Raw genomic sequence first — 27712 nt, forward strand, 5'->3', positions numbered from 1 at the left:
CTGCTTCCACTTTCTGGACCTTGTCCTGATGACACATGACGTGGTTTCAAGTGAGACATCCCATCTAACCGTTCGATTTATTTGCGAGAATTGTCCTTCTGTTTACTCGTGATCTGAAACAATCAACAATTTGAGTGCGTTGGACAACTTGCGACAAATTAATTTGTTTGGCTGTGTCAGGTGATGGAGGGCACTTAATGATACACATTTTGTCTTCTGCAACAGCGTAAAATTACTTTGTATACTTTCATTAAATATTGTCGCAATGCAATAAAAAAATATAGCTACCCGGTTGTGTTCCAACTGAATATCGACCGTACGTTGTGAAATGTGAATCACAAATATTCTGATATACATTGCACAAAATTACGTTACATATACACTCCACGATGACACGGGGGGGTCATTGTGTTGTGCGTTGTTAAGCTCTACGTCGTACGAGGACCACATCTCGCAGGGCAGGTCCTTACCTATAAAACACTTGGCAGTTCACCAGCATTGGTTCAAGCAAGCCTGGCTGCCGGTGAGACACTGAATGCCGAAAGTGGTCATCCAGATGCAGGTTGTATTAAACTAATGGTGTCGAGAGAAAAAAAGTCACTGCCAGAAGGCCGTGCGGCCGATGGGCTGTGCGACTGTTGGACGTGGAGATGCAGATGTGGGAAGGCGATGGTCTGCGCATTTATTGTTTGCTATGCGGCAGTCGTTGGAATTGTTGACTGGACGTGGGAGTTGTCATCGTCCACTCACCTTCTCCTTTTCTTTCTTTTTCTTCTTCTTTTTCTCTTTGGACAAATCACTGCCAGGTTTATCTGTGGGTCACAGCACAAGGCAGGGTTATCTGTGAGAAGCCATGACAAGGTCACAGCACAAGGCAGGGTTAACTGTGAGAAGCCGTGATGGGGTCACAGCACAAGGCAGGGTTAACTGTGAGAAAACGATGTCCGGGTCACGGCACAAAGCAGGGTTAACTGTGAGAAAACGATGTCCGGGTCACAGCACAAAGCAGGAGTACATTTTAAAGGCTCATTGTGATTTTACAGCTGTTTACACGTCTGGAAATGTTGCTGCAAACACGTTCACCATGGTGAGCAAATTCGTTCAGTATTTAGATACATTTCTGAGAAGGAACCCTCTTTAACATTCCACCTTTGGGCGGCAGACCGCCAGACTGACAGACTGAAGAGACCGACAGAACGGTCTCCCTGGGCCTTTGGGCAGTGGACGGAGGCAGTGGCTGCGTGGTGCAGAGGGCTGTCTCGGCACTGAGCCGGCACTGTTGGCTCTGCGGGTTTGAAATGGGGCATTCACTCCGAGTTAACCTCTCAAGTCAAGTGATTGGGGCGCTGCGGTGACGAGATATTAACTACCTCCTTGCCTGGTATGCAGGAGGTAGTGGCTTCAATCCCAGATCCTGACGCCTGCTCTATATTTGGAGTTTGCATGTTCTCCCCGTGGTCGCGTGGATTTTTCTCCCGAGTCCTCCGGTTAGTTCCTCCATATTTAGAAACATGCATTTAGAGTATTTGGGTGCTATAAATTTCCACATGATAAGCCACTTAGTTGAGCTATCATTTGTAGTCAGGTCGCTTCTGAAAAAGAGCTAGAGAGCTCAGTGGGCCTTACCTGGTAAAATAACAGAGTTGTTTAGTTTGTAATAATAGTTCAGATTGATGTTTTCAGTCCAGTAAACAATTAAGCCCAGTCACCGATAAATCGGTCCGAATAATCTCATAAAAATTGGAACTGTCCCCAAAGAATAAACCCAAGCAGGCTCAGACACAGAGCGGCTTCAGATAGAACGATTTCCCGAACACATCCGGATATGATGCCGCCAATCTCACCTTATTTAAATGTCTAATTAAAATCCACTTCCACTGCATCTGCAACCGTTCCAGCTACAGTGCTTTCTATATGATCCAGCGGTGTGCGCCATTGAATTACTTCTGTATTTAATCACGTGTTTGACTGGCTGCGATGTTCATTTTATTGATGCAAACCGTTTCAATTACAGATTTTAAAAGTTGGGACATGTGTCGTCACGTGTTTGCTATGTATGTGTAAATCAATACCCTGGACACCCTTGCAAATGAGATGTATTAACCAAGGCGGCCTGCCGGATTTGAACGGTGAACCTCGCACGCTACCGCTGTGCCACCCCACCCACCCTGGGTATGGCCGAGAGGTGAATGAAGAGGTCAGCAAGGTATTTCTGTGATATCATCTTCAAAAAGGCCATTCTCTAACACAGGGTGATGCACTTCTTTCTGTGAGGGTTCCTCATGGAAATTGCTTCATCTCAACACATGCTTCTGAGAGGACAATTTGAACACAGTAACACCCAGATATACACCCTCCTGCTTTACGTACTTTCGCAAAAGCGTACTCAACTTATTGATACCCAATCCCGTTTAAAGTACCGTGTACCTCGCCATAGCGTGCTCGAGATTTACGTACTTATACGTATGTTGATGTTATTTCGGACCGTACGTAGCCAACTGCGCCCCCACATTTGTATGTACCTTGGCTACACATTGAGGCGTCAAGATGGCACCCAAGCATTAGCGTCCCTGACTGGCTATAGTCCCTTTCACGTGTACACTATAGATATTTTTATTCCCCACGTACCGTATTTTTTGTGAATATTTTTTATACAAGTGTAAACTTTTTTTCATATGATAAACAACTAATAATAGGAATCGTATAATAGACAAGATAATATATCTTAAATCAATAATATACACTTACGTTCCACACCGATGGTTTTACATAATTTATTCACAATGGGTTACTGGGTATCATTTGTTTAGGTACTGTACCACGTTACGATCCACCAACCCATCTCTAGTAGAGTACCTACTACTAGTAGTACTAGAAAGTTCTGTACCACATTACGATCTACCATGCCATCTCTAGTAGTAGTACCTACTAGTAGTAGTACTTGTAGTTGGTACTGTAACCATGTTACGATTCACCAAAAATGCTTTGATTTAAGTATTTTCGATTTACGTTCTGGTTTTCAGGAAAGCATCCTGGGTGTAAAACCGGCGTTATGCTCTGCGTGGATCTGCGTTGGTTCCTACAAAGTCAAATGGCGGTTTACCGTCATCGCTCAGCAGAGTAAACGGGGCCGGCGGAACGAAATCCAGGGAGAGCTTCCCGACGGGAGGCGCAGCAGGCAGACTCCCCGCAGCACGACGCGGCACCGCAGAAGCGGCGGCAGCGGCGACAGCGGTAGGAGCCGCCGCATCATCATCGGAGAGGTCCGACACGTCCTCCCGGACTGGGAAGAGCTCCTGGGCAGAGGAGTGAACGCGACCGTGTGGGGGCGATGAGCGGGGAAACCCGAGCTTGCAATCGCGAGCCCACGTCGGGAATCGAATGAGATTTCTCATGTGAATCGTGAGATTGTTGCAATCGTAGAATCATTAGAGTGTACGGAATCAGGAATCCCTCTAAGCCTGACATCTGGAGGCAGCTGTTGGAATTGCCCAGACTCCCGATTAATTTCAATGGAGATACTGGAATTGCCACTGAAGTTTATGGGCATTCCATTGGACAATTTGATTTTCAACACAGTTGCGGAGCACAGGTCCAAAGACCCAAAACGTCACATGGCCAGCAACAAACAGTGACTATCATCGAAGTTGTGACAGATGAGAGATGTTAATTGAATTGAGCAAGGTTATTGCGATCGCTTGGGAAAAGTGATGGGAGGAGGGAAGAAGCAGTGGTTGGGTGGTTGGGCAAGTGGTTGGGTGAGTGGGTAAGTGGATGAGTTAGTGAGCGAGTGAATTGTTGTGGGTGGTTGAACAGTGTGGATGTAGACGAAAGCATCTGGCAGACCAAGTCCTCAACATGGGTGGAGGAATCAATGAGTGACGTTCACAGGAACAGCAACGATGGTAGTAGTGATAGAAGAGTGATGGGGAGGTGACCGACCACCAGTGAGCAAGTGACTGGAGTAAAACAGAGGGTGTTTGAAAAAAATGGACCCAATTTCAAAGCAGTATATTTCACAATGGCAACATGTTACAATTACACAAAAAGTTACAAATGGTTTATTGAGTTATTAAGTTTTACTAACCATTTTATAAATGCTCTATGTGCCCTCCACCTGCTGTACGGACAACATCGAGACTATAGTTGAATTCTTCCCAAACGCCTCTCTTCTCACGTTTTCCTCTGAGGTGCGTGGTCGCCCTGTGCTCTTCCCCTTACATCAGCAGCCTGCTTCCTCAAATTGTCGGTACCAACGACGAATGCTCTTTGACATTGGCGGATCAATGCCAAAACGCTGTTGAAACGCACGCTGCACCGCAATTACAGATTCAGTCTTGCTGAACTGCAGAACGCAAAACGCCCCTTGTGTTGCGGGGTTACCATCTTGTGAATGACTGAGGCTAGGGGCTGTTTGTGCGCTGGGAGAGGCATCGAGCGGTGATCATTTGAAACTCTATGCCCCGCCCTTCCAAGTGGTAAGAGTTTCATTCATGGGCGGTTCGTGGTTGCAGAGATATAGCTATTTAAAATCGGGTCCATCTCTTTAGAACACCCTGTATTTGAGTGCTGGATCATACATAAATCCACATTTATTTTAGCGGTGATGCCTGTCCTAAATGCCACAATCTCTGTTGGAAGACAATGCATTCGAACGAAGATATTTACAGGGAATGGGCCCACACAAAAATCACAATTCCTGCAGGAATCATCTACGGATATTCCGAGCCTCCTGGGCCACTCGGCTGCTTCCTCACATGGATTCGTAATCCGGGAGATCTTGAGTTATCCGAGACGGCTAAGCAGTCTCCAATCCACTCTCACGAGGGCTCCGCTTGAGATGTTTTGACCTTTTCTCTTTACATTTTAAATGTATTCCAAACCTAAGGGAAACATACGAGTAGGGAGGGATGCATCCTACATTTCACCCGATAGGTCAGAGGCTACATGCTGCAGTCCCCTAAAGGCACCACCATGTTGCCATGTAGAGGTGGGTGTCTCAGATAACTGGAGTTCTCCCGGTTACGAATCCACATGAGGAAGCAGCCGTGTGGCCAGGAGGCTCGGAACATCCATGCTGGAGAACCGAGCCGGAACCGCGGGAGTCTAAAACTAAACTATTTTATTTTACCAGGTAAGGCCCGAATGAGCTATATGGAACTTTTTCAGAAGCGAGCTGGACACAAATGGTAGCTCAACGAAGTGGCTTACCAAGTGCAAAATTTATATCGGCAGCCAAATACTCTTTGTAGCAGTCATCAGCTTGGACCTGCGATGCAGCAAAGCTGGGTTCAACCCGGGCTTCAAGTACAGCGAGTCCATCGCAGCCTGGTTACCGGTGATGAGTGCTCTGCCATTCTTGCAGGAATGGTATTCGAATCCCATAATTCCAAAGTGACTCCATCTTTGCGTGACTCGCATACCCTGCCCTCAAGTCTCGCAACCGCCGTCATACATCACCACTCTCACACGAGGCGGCGATGCTGGACCCTCATTCAGGTGCCGATGCGAAACGTCAATAACGGCACCGTGGGGCATCTCTCTCCTATGTATCCCATGGGCACCTGTCAAACGCTACGCAGTCCGAGGTGTGGCGAGGAGGCCACCCACAGTGCGACGCTCACCTTGCTCTTCTCCGGCTCGTCTGACTCAAAGTCGGGATCATCCAGGACAAAGGAGAGCATCTGCTGAGCAATGGGCCCTTCCGTCTCGCTCTCCTCTTCGCCCTCCTCCCCGGGGGCCTTGTCCACCCACACCGGGCCCCCGGTCTTGCCCGAGGCCTTTTCCGAGGAAGGCAGCCCTCCCATGGTCGGGCTGCCGGCGGCGTGCCCCCTCTCTGCCGCCGCGCCCAGGGCGGTGGCGGCGGCCGAGGGTGGCGCGTTGCCGCCTGCCTTGGCACCGTGGCCCTTGCCGTGCGCCTTGTGCGGAGGCTTGGCAGGCCTGTAGTCAGACAACACGACCCAAGTCACGTATCACACAAAGCCTCTACGTCAAACACCAATTATGGCTTCAAAATTTATCTCTCCGGAATGATTCTTCCGTTTTGTCCCGTGCTCCAATACCGAAATTACCGAGGCCTTTCTCTTGCCGCCCCCCACTCCCCCACAATCCCCTCAACCGTCCCAGTGGCCCCACAGCACCGCTGGGGAGGGAGTCGGGAGCCCCCTACAGGCCATTTAGAGTTTATGTCGCGGCTCCTCGCAGACGGCTAAATGCCTGTGCAGATAACTGACACGGTCAGACGTTCCGACTCTGCGGACGAATTGCGCTCGGGAAGCTCCTTCAGGTGGTTGTTGCACAGATACCCGAGGCTCTTCCATCTGTATATTGTATGTATCTTCTCACCTTAGGTAGGAGTGACCTGAGCCCTGAAGTGCCCTCCGATTAGAATTTAGACCACAGCGCGGCATGAGAACAGTGGAGTGGAGAGGCTGGTTGGGCACACTGCACAACGAATCTGGCAACTCCAGTTAGATTCCCAGCCACAGCTAACACCAACCTCACTAAGTCTCGTCTCTATCGGGAGGGTCCTGCCATGTTTCACAGTAGGGGGCGATGTTGCTGCTGTGTGTGTGATCCCCACTGAGTCATTTGCAGTGGAGATCACACATTGGAATATTTTTTGCCAATACCGGTTACGGTGTATGGCTTTTTTTTAGCTATTGGAAGAAACCAGAGAACCCGAAGGAAACCCATGCAGATCAGGGGGAGAGAATACACAACTTGCAATTTTTACTTGGACCACGCAAAAGGGAGAGGGAGCAGCAGTTGGTGGCCACCCTGATTACAACCGAGTAGCTCCCCCTTGTGTGCACGTACACCGCACACGCTCGCCGATATACAGAAAATAGGACACATGCCTCTTACGCATATCTGCCCCTCCGCATAAAAAATAAAAGTTACACATCCCATCGGCTGCACAGCCTTCTGGGAATGCGTAATTTCAGCAGCATTTATTCACCACAAGCGAATTATATACCAGTTTCAGCATTTTGTGTCAGTAGTCAAGCTTGCTCAAACTGATGCTGGCGAACTGGCAGATGTTCGGCACCGACTATATGAAGCATGGCGATTATTCTGTGACGTGGACGTCTCGTGCATGGAAGTCGTCATACTGTGGCACTTCAGAAAGAAACGTTATCAGTAATCTGCGGACGACCCGACCGTGTTTCCTCCTCTGATGAGATGTCCCAGTCGGCCATGACGGTGACGGCGGCAGGAGGGGCGCCATCCTCGTCGCTGGAGAGCGGCTCGGGGGCGCGGGGAGGCTTCAGGGAGACTGCCGCGCGGCTCACGGGGGCCTCGTCCTCGGGGTCCAACTCGTCCTGGAAGGAGGCGACCATGGGGTTTCCTCCCTCGCCATTACTGCGTCCGCAGGGCAGCACACACGGGCACACAAGGCACCACACGGCATTGAACGGCACCACACGGCACACCACGGCGCATCGTCACGCTTGCGGCACATAGCAAAGCAGGGCTCGCGGCGTAGAACAAAAGTGCGGAGACAATCGTAGGTACTGCACAACAAGCAAACAAAGACACGGCTATGCTTCATGACCAATTGAAAAAAAAATTAGGTTCTTAGGGCTGTCTGCCTAATGGATTCAGATGATTGTGGCAAAACACAAGCTCGTTATTCATTAGCCACAACCGGACATTTAGTCCATAATTGATGCGGTTCTCATCCCGCTACGCCATGGGAGGTGGCTCACATGAACTCCCGGGGCCCGGGGTCTCGGGGGTCCGGGGTCTCTGGGCCCGGGGTCTCGGGGGTCCAGGAGTTTGGGGTCTCGTACCTGTCGCTGTCCTCGGCGGCGCGGACTGGAGGCCGAGCGGGACCCCTGTCCAGGACGTCCTCCAGGAAGCTGCGGTCGAGCGTTCCCTCGGGGGCGAACTCGTCCACGCTCTGCACGGCGGGGCGACTCGCGGCCGTGTCCACCTCCACCTCTACCACCACCACCACAACGACCACCACCGCAACCAACACCACCGCAACCACCATCGCAACCACCACCGCAGTCACCACAACCGCAACCACCACCGCAACCACCACCACCGCAGTAGCCACAGCAGCAGCCAAACACAGAGACAGCGTAAACAAGGGGGCAACGCGGCTCCTTCCCATCTATGTCCTTCCAAATAAAAAGATAAAAGTTTACACATCCCATCAGGAATACCAGGCTTCTGGGAGTGCATAATTCCAGCAACTTCAGTACATTACAAGAAAAACACTGGACCGCATTCAACATTCAGCGTCTCATTGGCAGTCGTCAGATTTTCTTGAACCAATGCCAGGGAAATTCCATGTGTTTTCAGGCAAGGAACCTCCCTGTTAGATATGAGTCCTGGTTCGATGCAAAACTGTACAATACCGTAGGTAATATAGAATAAGCTTTAGCGTCATTGTGGAGAATACAGTGAGGGAAAAAAGTATTTGATCCCCTGCTGATTTTGTACATTTGCCCACTAACAAAGAAATCATCAGTCTATAATTTTAATGGTAGGTTTATTTGAACAGTGAGAGACAGAATAACAACAAAAAAATCCAGAAAAACGCATTTCAAAAATGTTATAAATTGATTTGCATTTTAATGAGGGAAATAAGTACTTGACCCCTCTGCAAAACATGACTTAGTACTTGGTGGCAAAACCCTTGTTGGCAATCACAGAGGTCAGACGTTTCTTGTAGTTGGCCACCAGGTTTGCACACATCTCAGGAGGGATTTTGTCCCACTCCTCTTTGCAGATCTTCTCCAAGTCATTAAGGTTTTGAGGCTGACGTTTGGCAACTCGAACCTTCAGCTCCCTCCACAGATTTTCTATGGGATTAAGGTCTGGAGACTGGCTAGGCCACTCCAGTACCTTAATGTGCTTTTTCTTGAGCCACTCCTTTGTTGCCTTGGCCGTGTGTTTTGGGTCATTGTCATGCTGGAATACCCATCCACGACCCATTTTCAATGCCCTGGCTGAGGGAAGGAGGTTCTCACCCAAGATTTGACGGTACATGGCCCTGTCCATCGTCCCTTTGATGCGGTGAAGTTATCATGTCCCCTTAGCAAAAAAACATCCCCAAAGCATAATGTTTCCACCTCCATGTTTGACGGTGGGGATGGTGTTCTTGGGGTCATAGGCAGCATTCCTCCTCCTCCAAACATGGCGAGTTGAGTTGATGCCAAAGAGCTACATTTTGGTCTCATCTGACCACAACACTTTCACCCAGTTGTCCTCTGAATCATTCAGATGTTCATTGGCAAACTTCAGACGGCATGTATATGTGCTTTCTTGAGCAAGGGGACCTTGCGGGCGCTGCAGGATTTCAGTCCTTCACGGCGTAGTGTGTTACCAATTGTTTTATTGGTGACTATGGTCCCAGCTGCCTTGAGATCATTGACAAGATCCTCCCGTGTAGTTCTGGGCTGATTCCTCACCATTCTCATGATCATTGCAACTCCACGAGGTGAGATCTTGCATGGAGCCCCAGGCCGAGGGAGATTTACAATTCTTTTGTGTTTCTTCCATTTGCGAATAATCGCACCAACTGTTGTCACCTTCTCACCAAGCTGCTTGGCAATGGTCTTGTAGCCCATTCCAGCCTTGTGTGGGTCTACAATCTTGTCCCTGACATCCTTGGAGAGCTCTTTGGTCTCGGCCATGGTGGAGAGTTTGGAATCTGATTGATTGATTGCTTCTGTGGACAGGTGTCTTTTATACAGGTAACAAGCTGAGATTAGGACCACTCCCTTTAAGAGTGTGCTCCTAATCTCAGCTTGTTACCTGTATAAAAGACACCTGGGAACCAGAAATCTTTCTGATTGAGAGGGGGTCAAATACTTATTTCCCTCATTAAAATGCAAATCACTTTATAACATTTTTGACATGCGTTTTTCTGGATATTTTTGTTGTTATTCTGTCTCTCACTGTTCAAATAAACCTACCATTAAAATTATAGACTGATAATTTCTTTGTCAATGGGCAAACGTACAAAATCAGCAGGGTATCAAATACTTTTTTCCCTCACTGTATATGTAACGACATAAGTACGCAGAAAATTCGACTCCGCCCCATATCTGTCGCTCCAAATAAAAAATCTCAGTATCTTTTGCAAAGCCACCTCAAGCACAAGTGTCATCACATCACAACCATCCCATCCCTACCACCACCGCCACCACCGCAACAGCAGAACACCTGGATCACGAGCTAACGGTTCCAATCCTTACAAGTGGAGAATAAAACCTTGCTTTTGATCGGCTACAGTTTTACCGCGTGGCAGCGAAATGGAAGCCTCCCTTTCTCTCAGCAGGCGAATAATACGACTTCAAACGGGAAATAAATATATGAATGTGGACACATTAATGAAAGGAAACTTGGGAAAATACACTCAAAACCAAATAATAAATAGGAAACATCTTTGTATAACATACAAATAATAGTGGATGTTTTCCAACCCTCATTTCATTCGACAGCACCTGAAGTCAAATAAGAAGAGAGACAGAGATTCGTGTAAGCCGAGCTTCATTCTCAATTTTCAAATGTGCAAAATTTATGATGGTGACGGTGATACTGTTATTGCTGCTGATGCTGCTGGTGACAATGTTGTAATGTATGCATGTTGAACTTTTTGCACACCGTATGTAGACAAACATGTTAACCGGAGGTGCGGGGGAAGGACAACTAACTAAACAACAGAGACACTGCTACTGCTGACGATGACGCCGCCGTTGCTTGTGACGATGCTGCTGCTGATATAAACGATGATGTAAATTCTGGTTGGCAGCATCATGAGCTGCGCTCGTGGACCCCGGAGTAACCCCAGCACCCCGGGGGAACTCCACGCTCGACGAACCTGGTTTTGCGGCTGCAGGATCGGGGGTCGACGACCCAAAGAATCGCGCCATGAAGCCCCTCCTCTGTGGGGGGGCGGCCATGGGCTGCTCAGCCTGGGGGGGCCCAGGAGGAGCAGTGGGGGCTCCCGCAGCCTAGAGGAGCGCAGTGAGGTGGGGGGGGGGTGAATTCGCAAAGTCAGAAGCCTTCCATCGTCTCAACAGCAACAGCCTGGGAACAAAAAACTGTAAAGCCGATGCCGAGGGAACGATCCGTCGTGAAACTTGACCTGACGGGGCATGACCCGCACGGCTAAGAGGGGGGAGCAGAACCGTGCACAAATGCCAGCGAGCTCGCTCTCTCGACCAGTGTCCCAATGTGCCAGCGTGCGTGCAAATAAAAGGCAGTGCGGCGGTGAGGAAGGCTCACCGCTCAACACATAAACGGGGCGGGGCGAAGCACTGAGAGAACGAGTTTTTCGACTGTGCTAGAAGGGCTCAGACAGCAGCAGTTGCTGCATCGCAACTCCGACGATTTCCTCAAGCACTGGGTGCAGGGAAAACACGGCGTGGGAAGCCACACCCTGCTGCACCAACGACGACGAGTGAAATTCCGAGGCAGTTACACAGGTGGCTGAGGGCAGAATTTATGTATTGCTTCTATCCCATTGTAGTATTTAATTGCCACAAATGTACTAGGTAACACACGTTTTTTGTAAATACCGAGACTATATTGGGATGACCATGGTGGTCCCTTCGGTTAAGGGCGCACACCGTGAGACACATTTTGTTGATTTAATTGTTGTTGATTTTGTCTAACCAGGCGCGAACTCAATAGACCAGGACGAATTTGCCAGAAACTGGTTCACCGTAATTACAAAAGCAACAACGTAAAACAGCACAAGTCTCCCTTGTAAACACGAGGGACAATGATGAGCTGCAGTGTTTGATATTCCTATGGTGGGGACAAATCTACAGTGAGGTTGGCTACGTACGGCGTGAAATAATTTCAACACACATATAATTCTATCGATAGGACAACCACTGTCAAACTTTCCCACGAAGCGGTTGCCCCTTTTATCTGCTGGAGACAGATTATGTGGCTGCGAGTGGCTCGCTCTGCCGCCCAGAGCCACCGGCGCCGGGTCTTCTGACAATGGTCGCGTCACCGACAAGGGGGTTCCAGCATGCGAGGCGTCACCCTCCCCGTCACCCCATTACCCCCCCCCCGCGCCCCCCCCCCCCCGTGCTCTCGTGGGTGGCTCACGTCGGGTTGGGCGGAGGCCCGAGGAGAGGAGGGTTGGGCAGGCGGGGCGGGGGCTGCGGGTGGGGTTGGAGAGGGCCGGGAGGAGACCGAGGGCACGGGGCTGGGCGCCGACGGCGTGGGGCTCTCGCTGCTGCTGCCCCCGCCGCCGCCGTTGGGCAGCACGGGACTCTGCGCTCCGCGGACGCTGCCCTTCACCTCCAGCAGCTCCAAGAAGCTGCGATGGGCACAGCGCCGCACGATTAGCACGGTCGGCGACGTACGGTGCGAAAGAAGTACAACATACAAAATATGTCGTCAGTCATCCTCATCATCAATCATGGTCAATCCACTGCTAAAGGATGGCTTCCCGAAGCAGTGGGGAGCACAAGGTGGTGCACATCTGACCCAGCCATCTTAGTCAATCAATCCATGGCAACTGGATCTGTCTCACGACCTAACAGCAGACCTTCCACACTTCACGTGGCCTCAAAGTGCACATAGCCTGGCACAAATGCCATGGTAATGCCACCGCCACTTAGTGGCAAACGGCGGTTTGTTGTTGTTGTGCAGCTATGTGTGTGTGTGTGCCAGCAATAAATTGTGAGCGGTGGTGTAGCAGTTAGCAAGTCGCACTACGAACCCGGCGACCCGAGTTCGATTCCTACTCACGACCAACATCAGTGACAATTATCTGAACCGGTCCTGGTCCTCCCCTTGGTCGACTCAGCCTCAAATGAGGACCTGGTGTGGTGTATAAACATCACAACTGGGGAGAAAAAGGCGGCCGGGCTTGGAGCTGCCCACCCACCCCCTCGTGTGCCGTGCCGGCCTTCATAGGTGCTCGCTAACAGCACTTGCCCCAACAGTCTGTTAAGGCTACACAGTGGATCGTTGTTTGTTTTGTGCGTGGCAGCAGCAATTGGCTCACATTTCGTAGTTCTGCTCCTCCGACTGATCGTGCACAGACAGCTCCTCCATGGTGGCATCCATGTCCAATTGGTTTGTCTCCAGCTGCCTCAGCAGCGTCTCCCGCTGGGAATACAGGCACACATGCACGTACAATTATTATTTATGAAGCTTGTTTATCTATAAAAGCCTCGCTGAGTCTCAAGGCTCTTTTCATGATGGTCTTGCCAAGTTTCACAGCTGGGGGTGATGTTGCTACGTGTAGTGCTAATAGAGTAATTTGCAGGAAATTTTTCAGCATTAGGATGTTTGGTCAATACCAGTAATAGTCTTTTTGTTTTTTTAGTTGTGGGAAGATAACGAAGAACACGGAGGAAACCCACGAAGAACAGGTGGATAAACATACAAACCCTGCACGGCAAAGGTGCCAGAGTGGAGAATCGAACCAAGGCCCTTCTTGCTGTTACCGCTGCACTGCCACTACCAGTGCCCCCCAAACACAGCGCCGACGACTTCAAAAGGGCACCCACACATACGCCACGCGCAGGGTGCACACTCCCTGAGCCACTTAGCGTGCGAGCCACCCCCACGTGTACTCACGACGCTACCCGAGCCTTCTCTACGGGCGGCGGTCGTGGCAGCGGCAGCAGGAGCAGAGTCGCTGGCTCCAGAGCAGGGGCAGCGAGACGTGAGCCTGCCGTGTCTGCCACAGCTCAGTGACGCACCTGGACCGTGTAACTGCTCTAGCAGTAGCCGGTCGGAGAACCCAAGGCCGCATTTATTATTAACGTTGCCCTCTGTGCCTTGGGCATCATCGCTGCGATCACTCGCATTGTCCTGATGTCGCCCCCAGTGTTTTCTTACCGCGGTCCGTAGCCATGACGATCGCTTGGAGATGCCGCACGCTTTAGCGATGCACTCTGCAGTTTTCATGAAGCTACAACTACAGTACCCTAATTATTTATGTCTGTACTCGCTGCGTGTAAACCGCAGTGCAACGCCACATCGCAGGCAAGACGATTGTCCATTCCAGCTATGGAAACCTCATAGAAAGATCTCAGTAAAGTGAGGGAGCCTGTAAGGCAAACTACCACTCCTCACTCTGTACAAACATTAATACACACAATCCGGAACGTAAACATATAAAGCTTACAGACACGTACGTAAAGACACACACGTGGCACAACACAAATACACATACACTACACATGAAAACACCGTGACAACATGGTGTTCTCATGGGCGGCAGGGTGGCAGAGTGGATAACACTTGTGACTCGCAGCAAGAAGCACCAGGGTTCGATTCCTGACTCGAGGACCTTTCTGTATGCCACGGTGGCGAGAAGTTCTCCCCATGGTCACATGGATTTTTCTTCGGGTATTCCGGTTTTTCCGTCAACATTTAGAAACGTGCGTTTAAGAGTATTTGGAAGCTATCAATTTCCACATGATAAGCCACTTCATTGCGCTATCATTTGTGGTCAATTCGCTTCTGAAAAAAAGAAATGTAGCTCAGTGGGCCTTACCTGGTAAAATTAAAATAGTTTAGTTTAGTTTTGAGCTTTGGTATGTTCTCCCCATGTTCTGTATGGATTTCCACGAGGTTCTCTGGTTTACTCCTGCAGCTAAATAAACTATACAATGTAATTGGTGAAACACACCAATGCTGAAAGTTTACCTCCAAATTACTCAATTGGGATTACACGCAGCAGCAACATCGCCCTCTGCTGGGAAAAGTTGGTAGGACCCACCTGAAAAACAGTCTTGAGACAAAAAGTGATGCTTTTCTGGGTGAATAAGCATAAGAATAACAATAACACATCGTGTGACACAACCCCGTGACACAACCTTGCAGTCAGAGCAAGACCCTGCGGGTTCACGTGTATCATTGTCTACTCACTCGGGAGAGGTTCAAGCAAAATACCTTGCCTGGGCATGTTTGTCAAATTGTCATTTCCTGCAGCATTATTCTGCAGGTGAACTGGAATTCCCATAAAAAAAAACCCTGATGAAAGAGCAGGCTTTAGCCTTTCTGGCAAGAATACAGGTGTTAAGATATTCAAACACCAAAATAGACACCTATTACAAGGCCAACTAGTCTATATTAACCATACACACTTGTGGAAAAACAAACAAAAAAAATGGTCTGATAATGTATGCATTGTCTTTGAAACTGATTTGCCTACACCAGAGACAGCCTCCTTTATGGCCTTGTCTCACCACCTGCATTAGACCAGAGAATGGAAAATGTGAACAGCATGAAGACGATGTAAATGTCAAAGCTATTATGTATGTTGTATGTATGTTGTACGTATGTTGAACTTCTTTCCCATCGTACATAGCCAACCGTGCAAATTGGAGGTGCTCGGGTTGAGCAGTTACCGGTATATAATGGCAAAGGGTCCCATAGATGCAAGTGGACAACACTCAATCTTTCAGTAATCTACTTGCTGTACTGCACCTTAAAGGCACCTGGCTGCCCCGCAGGCTTATTACACTTGTCTCCCCAGGAGGGTCGTGGTAAGTTTTCATAGCAAGGCGCTGACGATTGGAACAGCGAACCAGGCTGAAGGCCTGCCAGATCAGAACAGCAAACCAGGCCAGCGACCTACTGGATTGGAACAGTGAATTAGGCCAGCAACCAACCGGATTGGAACAGTGATCCAGGCCAGCGACCAACCGGATTGGAACAGCGAACCAGGCCAGCGACATACCGGATTGGAACAGAGAACTAGGCCGATGACCTATCGGATTGGAACAACGGACCAGGCCAGCGACCTACCGGATTGTAAAAGTGAACCAGGCCGGCGACCTACCGGATTGCATCAGCGAACCAGGCCAGCGATCTGCCGGTTTGGAACAGTGAACTAGGCCGGTGACCTACCGGATTGGAACGGACCAGGCCAGCGACCTACCGGATTGGAACAACGGACCAGGCCAGCGACCTACCGGATTGGAACAGTGAACCAGGCCAGCGACTTACCGGATTAGAACAGCGAACCAGGCCAGCGACCTACCGGATTGGAACAGTAAACCAGGAAGAAAGTGTTCCAAATTGGAACAGCAAACCAGGCCAAAGGCATGCCGACTTGGAACAACGAACCAGGCCGGTGGCCAGGATGCCTCAACTGGGACCCTAACCTGCAGCTGCAGGAAGGGGATGTTGAAGAACTTGTGCAGGAACTTGAGCCCAAAGCCGTTCTTCATGGATGATTCCCCGTAGTTTACGTAGGAGGCACCCGGAGGCCTGGGGAAGACATGGGGGGAAGAGGGAGAGAGCGGCGGCACAAGCGAGGTAATTGGCGAGCCGCGTGCATAAGCGAGGTGAGCAAGGTGAGCGAGGTGGGCGGTGAGCCATGTGCGTAAACAAGATGAGCGAGGTGAGCGGTGTGCTGTGTGCGTGACGAGCTGAGCAAGGTGACCGAGGAGGTGAGTGTGGTGAGCGCGGTGAACCGTGTGCGTGAACGAGGCGAGCGGTGAGCCGTGTGAGTGAGCGAGGTGACTGGTGAGCCGTGCGAGTGGGCGAGGTGAGCGGTAAGCCATGTGAGTGGGCGAGGTGAGCGGTGAGCCGTGCGAGTGAGTGAGGTTGGTGAGTTGAGCGGTAAGCCGTCTGAGGCGAGCGAGGTGTGTCAAGTGAGGAGCGAGGCGAGCAAGGTGAGGAGCAAGCAGTGGCCGCTCACCGGTCGAGGCCCTCGAAGAGGCTGCGCACGTCGTCGGGCAGCACGACACGGTGCTCCCCCATGTCGCGGTGGTTCCCCAGCACAATCACCGGCACGTGCAACGGCACGCGGCACAGTTCCCGCTCCACGTAGCTGTAGGTCCTGCACCGCCCCACGGCCACGGCATCACGCAACTCACGCGCTCGCCAAACCCCACTCGCTCACTCCGCGGCATTAACTCGCACCACAGAGGTCGCATGGCCACGCGCACCATGACGACTCGTTCACTCGCCCACTTGCTCACAAAACAACTACAAAACTCTCAACTATAAAACTCAAGGTGATGAAGCTGCTCGGCTAAACCCCGACCAAGCAGGAGCTGGACGCAATCATCAAGGAAGTAGAAAAGGACGGTACATGAGGGCACTCGAGGGCCACATGAGAGCCACACGCGGGCCACACGCGGGCCACTTGAGGGCCACTCGAGGGCCACACGATGGGCACACGACGCCTCTGTCTTTTCCAAGCGGCGGGGCTACCGGGCCAAGAGAGCCACACAATGGTGCAACAGCAGCTTATCGCATGGTTAAACTAAACTATTTTTGTTACCAGGTAAGGCCTACTGAGCTGTATAGCTCTTTTTCAGAAGCGACCTGGCTATCACAAATGATAGCTCAACGAAGTGGCTCATCATCACGTGCAAATGTATAGCAGCCACGTTAAATTCTAAATGTGGAGGGAAAACAGTGACTCGGAGAAAAATACACACGACCGTGGAGAGAGAGACACGCAAACTCCAAATATACAGCAGATGTCAGGGTCGGGATCGAACCGACAACCTCCTGTATACCAGGCCAGGTACTTACCATCTCACCACTCAGACCATGGAATTAACTGACCCCACCACAATCGCAGACACCACACAACTCACTCACTCGCCCACTCACTCACACCCACAACACACGCACTCACAACACGACACTCACTCACACATACTACGGCAAGGACTCATTCACACCACGACACACCCACACACCAACGCACCTACACACCACAACACACCCACACGACTATGGACCCACGCACCCGCTCACACCACAACACATTCAACAACAACAACAACCGCCATTCGCCACTAAGTGGCGGTGACGTCACCACGACGCTTGTGCCAGGCCATGTGCACCTTGAGGCCAAGTGAAGTGTCGAACGACCGCTGGCAGGAGGTCACGGGGCAGACCCAGGTGTCACGGGTCGACTGACTGAGATGACCAAGATGGCCGGTTGATGCACCACCTGTGCCCCCTACCGTGCCAACTTGCTGTGCTTTAGCCACCCGGCGCTCCGTTCGTTGTTGTGAGCGCCGCTCCTCCGCCCTCCGTTGTTGTTTGAGGGCGACTGCCTCCAACTGCCCAGTAGCGTCCTTCACGAGCCTCCTCCACAGAGGCCGATCTTGACACCGCTGATACCAGTCATCGGCAAGTCCACTCAGCTCCACGTCCTCCTGTACCACATCACTCCATCTCTTCTCTAGCCCGTGCCGCACCCGTTGAGCCCCCTCTATCCGGCCGAACAAAAGCTGTTTAGGCATGCGGTGGCTTTGCATGCGGACTACATGACCCAGCCAACGCGGACTACATGACCCAGCCAACGCAGCCTTGCCTGCCGGAGGAGCTCACCGATAGGACTTTGCCCAGATCTTTCAAAGATTTGTGAGCTCCTCACACAATCCAGCCTGGTTAAACCCAGGATGGATCGTAGGCAGGCCAGCCTAAATGTTTCTAACCGGCGAAGATGCTCCATTAGGGAGGTCCACGTTTCACAAGCGTAGAGAAGGGAGGGAATGACCGTGGCCCAGAAGACCTGAAGCTTCGTGCGGAGCGACAGACCAGGTAGCTTCCACACAGCGTTACGCAACCGATGAAAAGATTTGCCGCTCGACTGATTCGGAGTGAGACCTTGGCACTCACTCCCGCACCCACTCACACCACGACACACCCACGCACCCACACACCACGGCACTTCGTCACCCGTTGTGCCGACACTCAAACACCCCAAATGCTGACAATCCAGTCCCCCGAGGCGGATGAACTGTTACCACCTTCTCGCTATTCATTCCTAAACCCCTCTACAGCCGATGTGGAAGCACACGTGCGCTTGCCAGCAGGCAAGGCAGTCCAAGGCAGTTCACTGTGACACGGTCTGCACCGCGACGCTATCGTCAGGTTAGTAGTGCTCCACTGCTAAAACACGCGCAACATATTTGACAGAAAAATATCAACTCTTGTCCGTAAGCTCCGTCGTGTACTCACCAGGACAGAGCACAGCTCTATAATAAGATGCGTGTGTGTGTGTGTCTTAGAGTAGCGGTTAGCGCGCTGCATTACGAACCCGGCAATCCGGGTTCGATTCCCGCTTGCGGCCAACAATCAGTGACGATTATTTGAACCGGTCCCGGCCCTCCCCTTGGTCGACTCATCCTCAAATGAGTACCTGGTCCGGTGTATAAGCATCACCACTAGGGAGACAAAGGCGGCCGGGCGTGGTGTTGGCCACCCACCCCCTCGTGTGCCATGCCGGACTGTATAGGTGCACGCTAACAGCACTTGCCCCAACAGTCTGTTAAGGCTATACGGGGGGATCTTTGTCTTTTTTTGTCGTATTAGGCATTTTAATTTGGTCGTGCCAACTCTGGCTGCTATTTGGGGGTTTGAATCCTCAGCAGCGCTGTCGGGGTTGCGCACCAGCGCGAGCGACGGCCCGTGCTGGCACGACGGAAGGAACGAAACGCGCTCGCTTACCACTGCTTGGTGATGTCAAACATCATGATGACGCCGTGGCAGTTCTTGTAAACATCAATGCACTCGGCGTCCAGCGCGAGCTCATCCTGCAGGAACACACACGCATCGTCAGCGACCCTTCTCTGCAAGAGCTCGATAGCCGGCAGTTAGTTACCTCCAAGTCACTCTTCTATCGCTACTACCATGGTTGATATTCCCGTGAACTTCGACTTTCATTGATTCCTCCACCCGTGTTGAGGAATTCAGTCGACCGAACAATTTCATCTCATCAATGCTTTGTTCAAACACCACACTGTGGGTCACAACAACACACTCACAAACTCACTCACACACCCACCCACTCATTCAACCAGCACACTGCAGGTCATAAAACTTCTCTCGATGCTTCAACCACTTCGACTCACATTCCATCAAGCTTCCAAAGCCCTCAGAGCCTGACTCACTAGTGAAAATATTATGTCGTCATGGCCACAGACGCTCCTGCAGGATAGCCATCTCCCTGATGCCACTCATCACCCGTACAGACAGAGCGGTTTTATCGTTACTTGTGGAGCCACCCATGCTGGCCGCTCATTCGTTCTTGTTGAAACTACAGCAGCAGACGTTAAACAATCAGCCCACTTCGAATAGAGGCCCCGAGACATCGCTGGTGTAACTTCAACGTTGACAGTTTCGTGTTCGACCTTGAGCGGTCTGCATTGTTACAAAAACCCTCCCGCCGAAGTGACTGCTCTTTCCACCTGCTACGATGAGACGCCTGCGCTTGCTGCTCAACGCACGCGTTGTGTCCTGTTTGTTGTCCTTATCCCGCACCTCCGATTAGCACGGTTGGCTACGTACGGTGCGAAAAAAGTTCAACAAACCACATACATTGAACCAAACACCACAGACACATTTCAGTATTGACACGCCCCGTTAACGGCGGTGAGAGCGGAAGTACCGGGGTGCAGCCTTCCTTACCTCCTGGGGCTCGTTTTCCAGCTTCAGGGAGTCCCCTTTCTTCCTGCTCCTCCCTGCCACGCACAGCACGCAACACAGCATCACGCACCGCGGTTCACACGACAACACCGCATCATGCACTGCGGTGCTCACCACAACACAGCGTCACGCACCGCGGTGCTCACCCCAACACAGCATCACGCACCGCGGTGCTCACCCCAACACAGCATCAAGCACCGCGGTGCTCACCCCAACACCGCGTCACGCACCGCGGTACTCACCCCAACACAGCGTCACGCACCGCGGTACTCCCCCCAAGCAGCACAGCATCTCGCACAGGTTTACAGTAAAAGCACAGATGGGTTCGCACGTGTATGCGAATAAACAACTCAATTACAATATTACCAGTTTTTGCTTGCAACTAATTCACACTTGAATTAGTACGGTTTAAATTACGAATGCACGCATGCACTTTGAACTTCTTTCGCACTGTATGTAGCCAACCCTGCTAATCGGAGGGGCGGAAAAAGGACGAAACACGCGGGTATACAGCGCCCACGAAGGTTGGGAGGGGAAAGTTTGCAACCCTGCAAAGATTATTTTTTTGAACTCGGTGATAAACCAAGAGACCAGGTGTGGAGTCTTGTTGACCAAAACAACAAAGGCAACAGCGTTAAAACAAAGTAGGCGCACTAAAAGCTCGGACTTGCCGAGACTTCCTCCCAAGACAAAGCGTCGTCCTGAGCATCAAAGTGAGGGATGAACAAAGGGGTAGAGTGGTGAGACGCGACAGGCAGCAGAAAACAAGGGGCAGGCTACTTGAACAAATAGAAGGGCAGGCAACATAGACAAAGAGAAGGGCAGGCGACACAGACAAAGAGAAGGACAGGAGACATAGACAAAGAGAAGGGCAGGAGACATAGACAAAAAGAAATGCAGGAGACAGACAAAGAGAAGGGCAGGAGACAGACAAAGATAAGGGCAGGCGACGTGAACAAAGAGAAGGGCATGCAACATAGACAAAGAGAAGGGCAGGAGACAGACAAAGAGAAGGGCAGGCGACGTGAACAAAGAGAAGGGCATGCAACATAGACAAAGAGAAGGGCAGGAGACAGACAAAGAGAAGGGCAGGCGACGTGGACAAGGAGAAGGGCAGGCGACGTGGACAAGAAGGGCAGGCGACGTGGACTAGGAGAAGGGCAGGCGATGTGGGCAAAGAGATGGGCAGGAGACGTGGGCAAAGAGAAGGGCAGGAGACATGGAAAAATAGAAGAACAGGCACCGTCGACAAGGAAAGGGCAGGCGACGTGACAAAGAGAAGGGCAGGCGACGTGGACAAAGAGAAAAAAATAAAAAAAGGCAATCAGTCGGAAGCGAGAGTAAGAAACGGAACCAATAGGGGAGGCAAAAGAACGATGGACATGCGCAGAGATCAGTGACAAGTTCAAAACCCGCGGGCAAGAAAGCAACGTCGCAATGTTCAAACCAACAAAAGGGTCTCATGTTTGGTTCTTTGTGCCGCAGCAGCTACATCTGTGCAAAGTCCCCCAAAGGCAGCACTGTTTAAAGACTCCTGATGAAAAATTCAGGAGATATTCCACCTTCGCAATGCTGGTTCTTCAGATTCAGCGTCAGCACCGACATAAGGGATGAAATTCCATACAGGCAGCATCGTCCTTGCCTTTAAACATCTGGCAATTCGCGAATACTGGTTCAAGCAAACCCGCTGATCAGACACTGAATGTCGAAACCGGTCTAGGGTATCGAGTTTTCATCATGGCCAAAGCCATGATGCCGCCGTACCTAACTGCTAACGCTCTCTACCCTCGCCAGATCCCGCAGCTGGAGCACAGGAAACGCGTAAACGACATGCAACATGTGCCCTGACCAGTGTCCCACCATCTGCTCTTTTTTATTTTAATAAATAACAATAATAAACTATGTTTTATTTTACCATTTAAGGCCCACTGAGCTATGTAGCTCTTTTTCAGACGCAACCTGGCCACAAATGATAGCTCAACAAAGTGGCTTATCGCATGGAAATATATAGCAGCCAAATATTCTAAACGAGTGTGACGTTGATTCTAAATGTGGAGGGAAAAAACCGGAGGACTTGGAGAAAAAACCACGAGACCATGGGGAGACACACAAACTCCAAAAAGGCGAGGGAGATAACATCTCGAAACCATCGCCCGATTCGTGACGATCACTTCAATGCCTGTCTCGGCAATCGGCCCTTATCCATCAAGCACTAATTCCACCCAACACAACTGGTTGTGCATAACTATATCTAAAACACTCACATGACACGCTATCTTCTAGGCTTCTGCATTGCGTATCCTGTCGTGCCACGGAATTCATAGCATTCACCTCGACACAGCTGGCCTCAAATGCCAACAACTTATTGGCTCGAGCTGCCGAGTCAGCGTCCAGCTCTGTGATCTACACAGTAATACAGATGGCACTCCTGCCTCCAATAGCCTTCTCTTTACGATCAGACTTACCACAGTTTTATCTATGGGACCTTTTTGCCAGAATCGAAATGATGAAAACATAAGAATAGGCTTTACCCTTTCTGGCAATATAAAAGGTATTAAGATGTTCAAACGCGAAAGAGATACCTATTGCAAGGCATCATTATTTTTACGAGTTTGTTTGAGTTAAACCAATGCTGCTCAAAAAAAACGTTCACCCTCAGAAGGCTGTGTGGCTAATGGGATGTACGTGCCGTCACGACCTCTACGATCCGCTAATTTACATCTGCTCCATGTGCAGACTCTGTACCTGGGGTGACCGAGCCTTTGCATGCACTGCGCCAAGACTACAGAACGCCCTGCCACCTGAGGTCTGACAGGCGAGGTCACACACTTTGTTTCGGTCTTCTCTAAAGACTCACCTGTTTCGCCTTGGCCTACACTTCCCATGTATGACCAGTGGACTCTGCACTATTTATATTTCCCAACTTCGTGCATGGCGCACTGAGGTCCTTGGATGAATTACGCCTTATAAATGGCAATTATTATAAAAAAATATTTTACATTTGATTGTGGAGACACAAATCAGGCAAGGTGTATCGTATGCTCATGTATTGTTGTAAATACGTGGTAAGAGGTAAGTACATATTGCTTTGTCTGCCACTTGCCTTTATCAACGACATCCCAAACCTCCACCTTGACAACATCGTCCGTAGCTGCGCAAAAGGAAGCAAGTAGAAGCGTTAAACATAATGATGGGGACATGGGTGCATAATGTTCCGTAGCATTTCATTCGTACTGAAGAAGCTCATATATACAAATGTTTACATCCACCATGCAGACTGAAAAAAAATGAAATAATCTCATTGATGTAGTGCAGGGGTGGGGAACGTAAGGCCCGCGAAACAATTTGGTCTGTCCCTGTCAAGGCAACCGCAGGCGGGACTCGAAATTCAATAAATCTAGGAGCAAACCTGGAAAAACAGTTGCGAGTAGCAACATCATCAATACCGGCTAACATCATCGCACGCCTCACCAAAGAGAAGCAGTTCCAGACATCACATTAGGGGTGAGTTAATTAAATGTTTGACCAACTATAACAGGCTCATTTTTAAGTTGATAATTTTGTATGGCCCGCGAATGATGTTATATAAATATCCAAATGGCCCTTGGCCGAAAAAAGGTACCCACCCCTGATATAGTGTATGCATATTCTTGGTTCTTTCGGTAAAGTCACGTTGAAGGGAAACAATAAAATAATAAAATATATATAAAACAATTAAATTCTCACGACGTTTCGACCGCAACACAAGCAGTCATCATTAGGTGTGAAAACCAACGGCAAGAACATTTGAAAGAAGTGGCGGTTTGTATTTATTTATTTTTAAACGTTAGCACCACGGATAGCGATTTGACAGTTTGTTTAGATGGACGAGTCCATCTATGTTCGGAAAAGAGGAGAGGGGAGACGAAAAATTAATGTATGCTGTCTGAAAGCCACCGTAAGCGTGAACAATCAATTAAGACCCCAAATGGTTTATCAAATCCTTCCAATGACTGCTAAGCCAGAATCCATCTTCTCGGTTGAAATTGTCTCTGTGTTTGTTTATGTGGATAGCCTCATGAACGAATCTCTCATGGTAGCCAGATGGCTTGCAAAGAACCTCTGTCTTGGAGAAGTCAATGTCATGTGAGCCTACTGAATTATAACAGTGATCTGCCACGGCCGAGGTGTTGGTCCTACCGTGTTTAAGGTCTGCTTTGTGTTCACGAATACAAACTGTCAAATCGCTATCCGTGGTGCTAACGTTTAAAAATAAATAAATACAAACCGCCACTTCTTTCAAATGTTCTTGCCGTTGGTTTTCACACCTGATGATGACTGCTTGTGTTACAGTCGAAACGTCGTGAGAATTTTATTGTTTTATATATATTTTATTATTTATTGTTTCCCTTCAACGTGACTTTACCGAAAGCACCAAGAACATGAATCACTGCAGTCACGAAAGCTTTAAATCAAAATTTAATGTATGCGTGTTGAACATATTTCGCACAGTAGGTAGCCAACCATCCTAATCGAAGGTGAGGGGGAAAGACAGCAAACCAAATATAAAAAAAAACTGTTCCAAAGAAATTAGTTGTCAAACTAGATGATATTCTATGGTTCTTTTGGTAAAGTGACTTTACCAAAAGAACCATAGAATATGAATTCCTGCAGTCTGCAAACCCACCGGCTATTATCAGAGATTTGTTCATGAAACCATCCAGATATATAAACACAGACACAACTTCAACCGAGAAGATGGATACTAACTGAGCAATCAATGGAAGGACGTTATTAACCTGGTCAAGTCTTAACTGACTGGGATGTTTCCATCCTGTCTATGTCAGCTGTCATTTCCGACTCTCTGTGTGTCTTTCGCTCTCTCTGTGCATCTCTCTGCGATCTCTACTCCAGTGACCCGGGTACTGCTGTGGGGTCCACTTTCTGCCCTGCCTCCCCGCCCCCACTTCTCTCTCCCCCCTACTGCCGAGACCTACTATATAACGTCGTGCCACCGCAGATCTCTCGCCTACTTCAGCAGTTTTTTCTTGCTGTGGTTGTCCCACCTGATGACGATTGCTTGTGTTGCGATCGAAACGTCGTGATCTATTATTTTTTCTACCTACGTGACTTTACCGAAAGAACCAAAGAGTATGGATTTCTGCAGTCACGACAGCTTCAAATCAAGATTTTCCCTGAAAGAGTAAATAACTTTTGTTAATTACTATTCAATAGTTTTAATATTTATGTTATTTTATTATTGTATTGTGAAACGAGATATAGGTACATATTTTTAGGTTAAGGGTAGAATTGGAATGACTCTCCAATACACATCCCTCATTTTTGGTACTGATGTAGTGGAATAAATAGGCGCATGGGGGTAATTGGTGAGTTTGCACGGGAGCAGGACAGTAGGGGGTCATATTGGGACGATGAGGTAACGATTGGGCCAATTAAGCTGGGGGAGCCAAGGACGGCTGTGATTGGCTGGTGTTGTTGTCAGGGCTGAGGTGGCGTCTTGAAGTCTGGCGAGGTAACAGGTGCACGGGCACGAGGAGCGTCGTTGGGACGCGGGTTAATTAATTGGGGTGTAATCATAGCGGGGATAAATTGGGGGACGTGAGGAGAAACGGGAGTTCGAGTCGGGGGCTGGACGAGGCAAGACGTGGAGCAGCTGGAGAGACGAAGCAGTTAGCAGTGGAGAGAGCATGGTGATAGCGGAGAGCGGAGAGCAGAGACAAAGCAGTTAGCAGTGGAGAGAGCACAGTGATAGCGAAGAGCGGAGAGCAGAGACGAAGCAGTTGCCGACGGGGCTAAGCCAGCCCGCTGCCGTTCCCGTGCCGCCGGGAAACGCCGACGGCGGAGCCGCACCTCCCGCGGCGCTGCAGGCGGGGCAGCAGGACACACATCACGCGGCTGCCTCGCCGCCATCGAGAGGGAGAGCGCCGGAGGAGAGAGAATGCCGCCGCCGCTAATGCGGGTGCCGGGGCGGGAAAATTGTGCGCATCGTGCGCGCGCGACCGCCATCGTGGCGGCCGGCCAGGACGCGGTTCCCGCCGAAACGCCGTTCCCGCCATTCTCAACGCCTGTGGAGGGAGATGTTCAGCCGTCTTGGTAGCATCCTGTCGCAAAAGGATGCCGTGCTCACCATCCAAGCTTCGAGTTCCTCACAGCCTCTCAGGCGAGTCGTGACACAACGCACCCGGCCCTAAACACACACCTCACCCATCTTGCGCGCGCCGGGTTGTTGTTTTTGCGTGTGGGTTTTTGTTGCTCGCTGGGCTGCTGAACAGGGTTTCTGGCTGTGTGAATGTAGGATGAACGCAATGTCTGTGCTCGTGTGTGGTTACGGCATCGGGAGTGTTATCTGATGGGGCTGTTAATGATTAATTCGTGTGTGTCGAGTGTCCCGAGGCACTTTAAACATCCTGTGGGTTGCCGTGTTAATGATTCGCGATTGTTATTGTATATACTATATGGAGCTTCGCTTATGATTGGTTATGTGTGACTGTGAGAAACTTTGATCGTTATTGTTGCCAAGGTATAGACTGTATCGGACTGTATATGCTGCGTGTACTGTATTACCTCATTCCGCGAATCGTGGGATTGTGTATAGTTGTTTTGCTCTCAACTCGGTTGGTACAGCTGTGTGCTGCAATGCGAGTATCAGACATAATGGGTACTGATGCGGGATGTGAAGTGTATTGTGGTGACCGTTGGGTATTTGGGATCGTCGCAATTTGTGCGTGCCTGTTCGACATTGGAGATGGCGACATGCTGCCATTGATTTGGTATTGTGCTAGCTGTCAAATCTCTTGGGGTGCAGATCCTGACCAGGATGGCCCAGTAAGTGTTGATTGTCTAACATGGGAGTGTGGTCCCGTCATGCTATGGATGATGGTTTGACCTGTCGGCCCGGAGGTTGAGGCTCTCCGTGGTGCGTCTGAAGCTATACGATGGAGCTGTAGGCTCGCCCTGGCGGCCCGGAGTTCGAGACACTCCGAGGTGCGTTGAAACAGTGGGCTGGAGATGTATCCCTCAGTTGTCAGGGTGCATGTTGTGCAGTGGGTGAACGATGTGTCTTCTCAACTCGGTTGGGGCAGCTGATTGCGGCAACGCGAGTCTTGGAGAAACACTGGTTTAAAATTCCCCCGCTACGGCCAATTCGTGCGATGAACGGCGGCGATGCGCAGAGGCGTCGGAGGGTGCGAAATGCATTGTCTGTTATGATTCCCAGAGGAGTATACTGGGTTGGGAGTGCGGGGAGAACCGCGGAGATATGTGGGTGCGCGGGGATTGCGGCATTGCCGTCCAAGCATGCAGCCGC

At 50.2% G+C, this 27712-nt stretch overlaps 1 protein-coding gene across 2 annotated transcripts in view; it reads right to left on the minus strand.

Annotated features, from left to right (window-relative positions):
- Positions 1-27712, minus strand: part of RABL6 (RAB, member RAS oncogene family like 6) — a 48219-nt gene that overhangs the window by 8195 nt on the left and 12312 nt on the right. For both annotated transcript variants that reach the window (XM_032973335.2, XM_032973334.2), the window contains exons 4-16: positions 23510-23557; positions 20389-20441; positions 19429-19514; positions 16652-16792; positions 16113-16218; positions 12995-13098; positions 12088-12301; positions 10844-10976; positions 7797-7947; positions 7165-7365; positions 5625-5940; positions 3104-3296; positions 751-812 (exon numbers count right to left, since the gene is read on the minus strand). In XM_032973335.2, coding sequence (XP_032829226.2) covers positions 751-812; positions 3104-3296; positions 5625-5940; positions 7165-7365; positions 7797-7947; positions 10844-10976; positions 12088-12301; positions 12995-13098; positions 16113-16218; positions 16652-16792; positions 19429-19514; positions 20389-20441; positions 23510-23557 — 1808 coding nt within the window. The remainder of the gene's footprint in view (positions 1-750; positions 813-3103; positions 3297-5624; positions 5941-7164; positions 7366-7796; positions 7948-10843; positions 10977-12087; positions 12302-12994; positions 13099-16112; positions 16219-16651; positions 16793-19428; positions 19515-20388; positions 20442-23509; positions 23558-27712) is intronic.

This window comes from Petromyzon marinus, chromosome 50 (assembly GCF_048934315.1).
Source record: "Petromyzon marinus isolate PM22_M1 ecotype Great Lakes invasive population chromosome 50, UKy_Petmar_22M1.pri1.0, whole genome shotgun sequence".
Taxonomy (NCBI): Eukaryota; Metazoa; Chordata; class Hyperoartia; order Petromyzontiformes; family Petromyzontidae; genus Petromyzon; species Petromyzon marinus.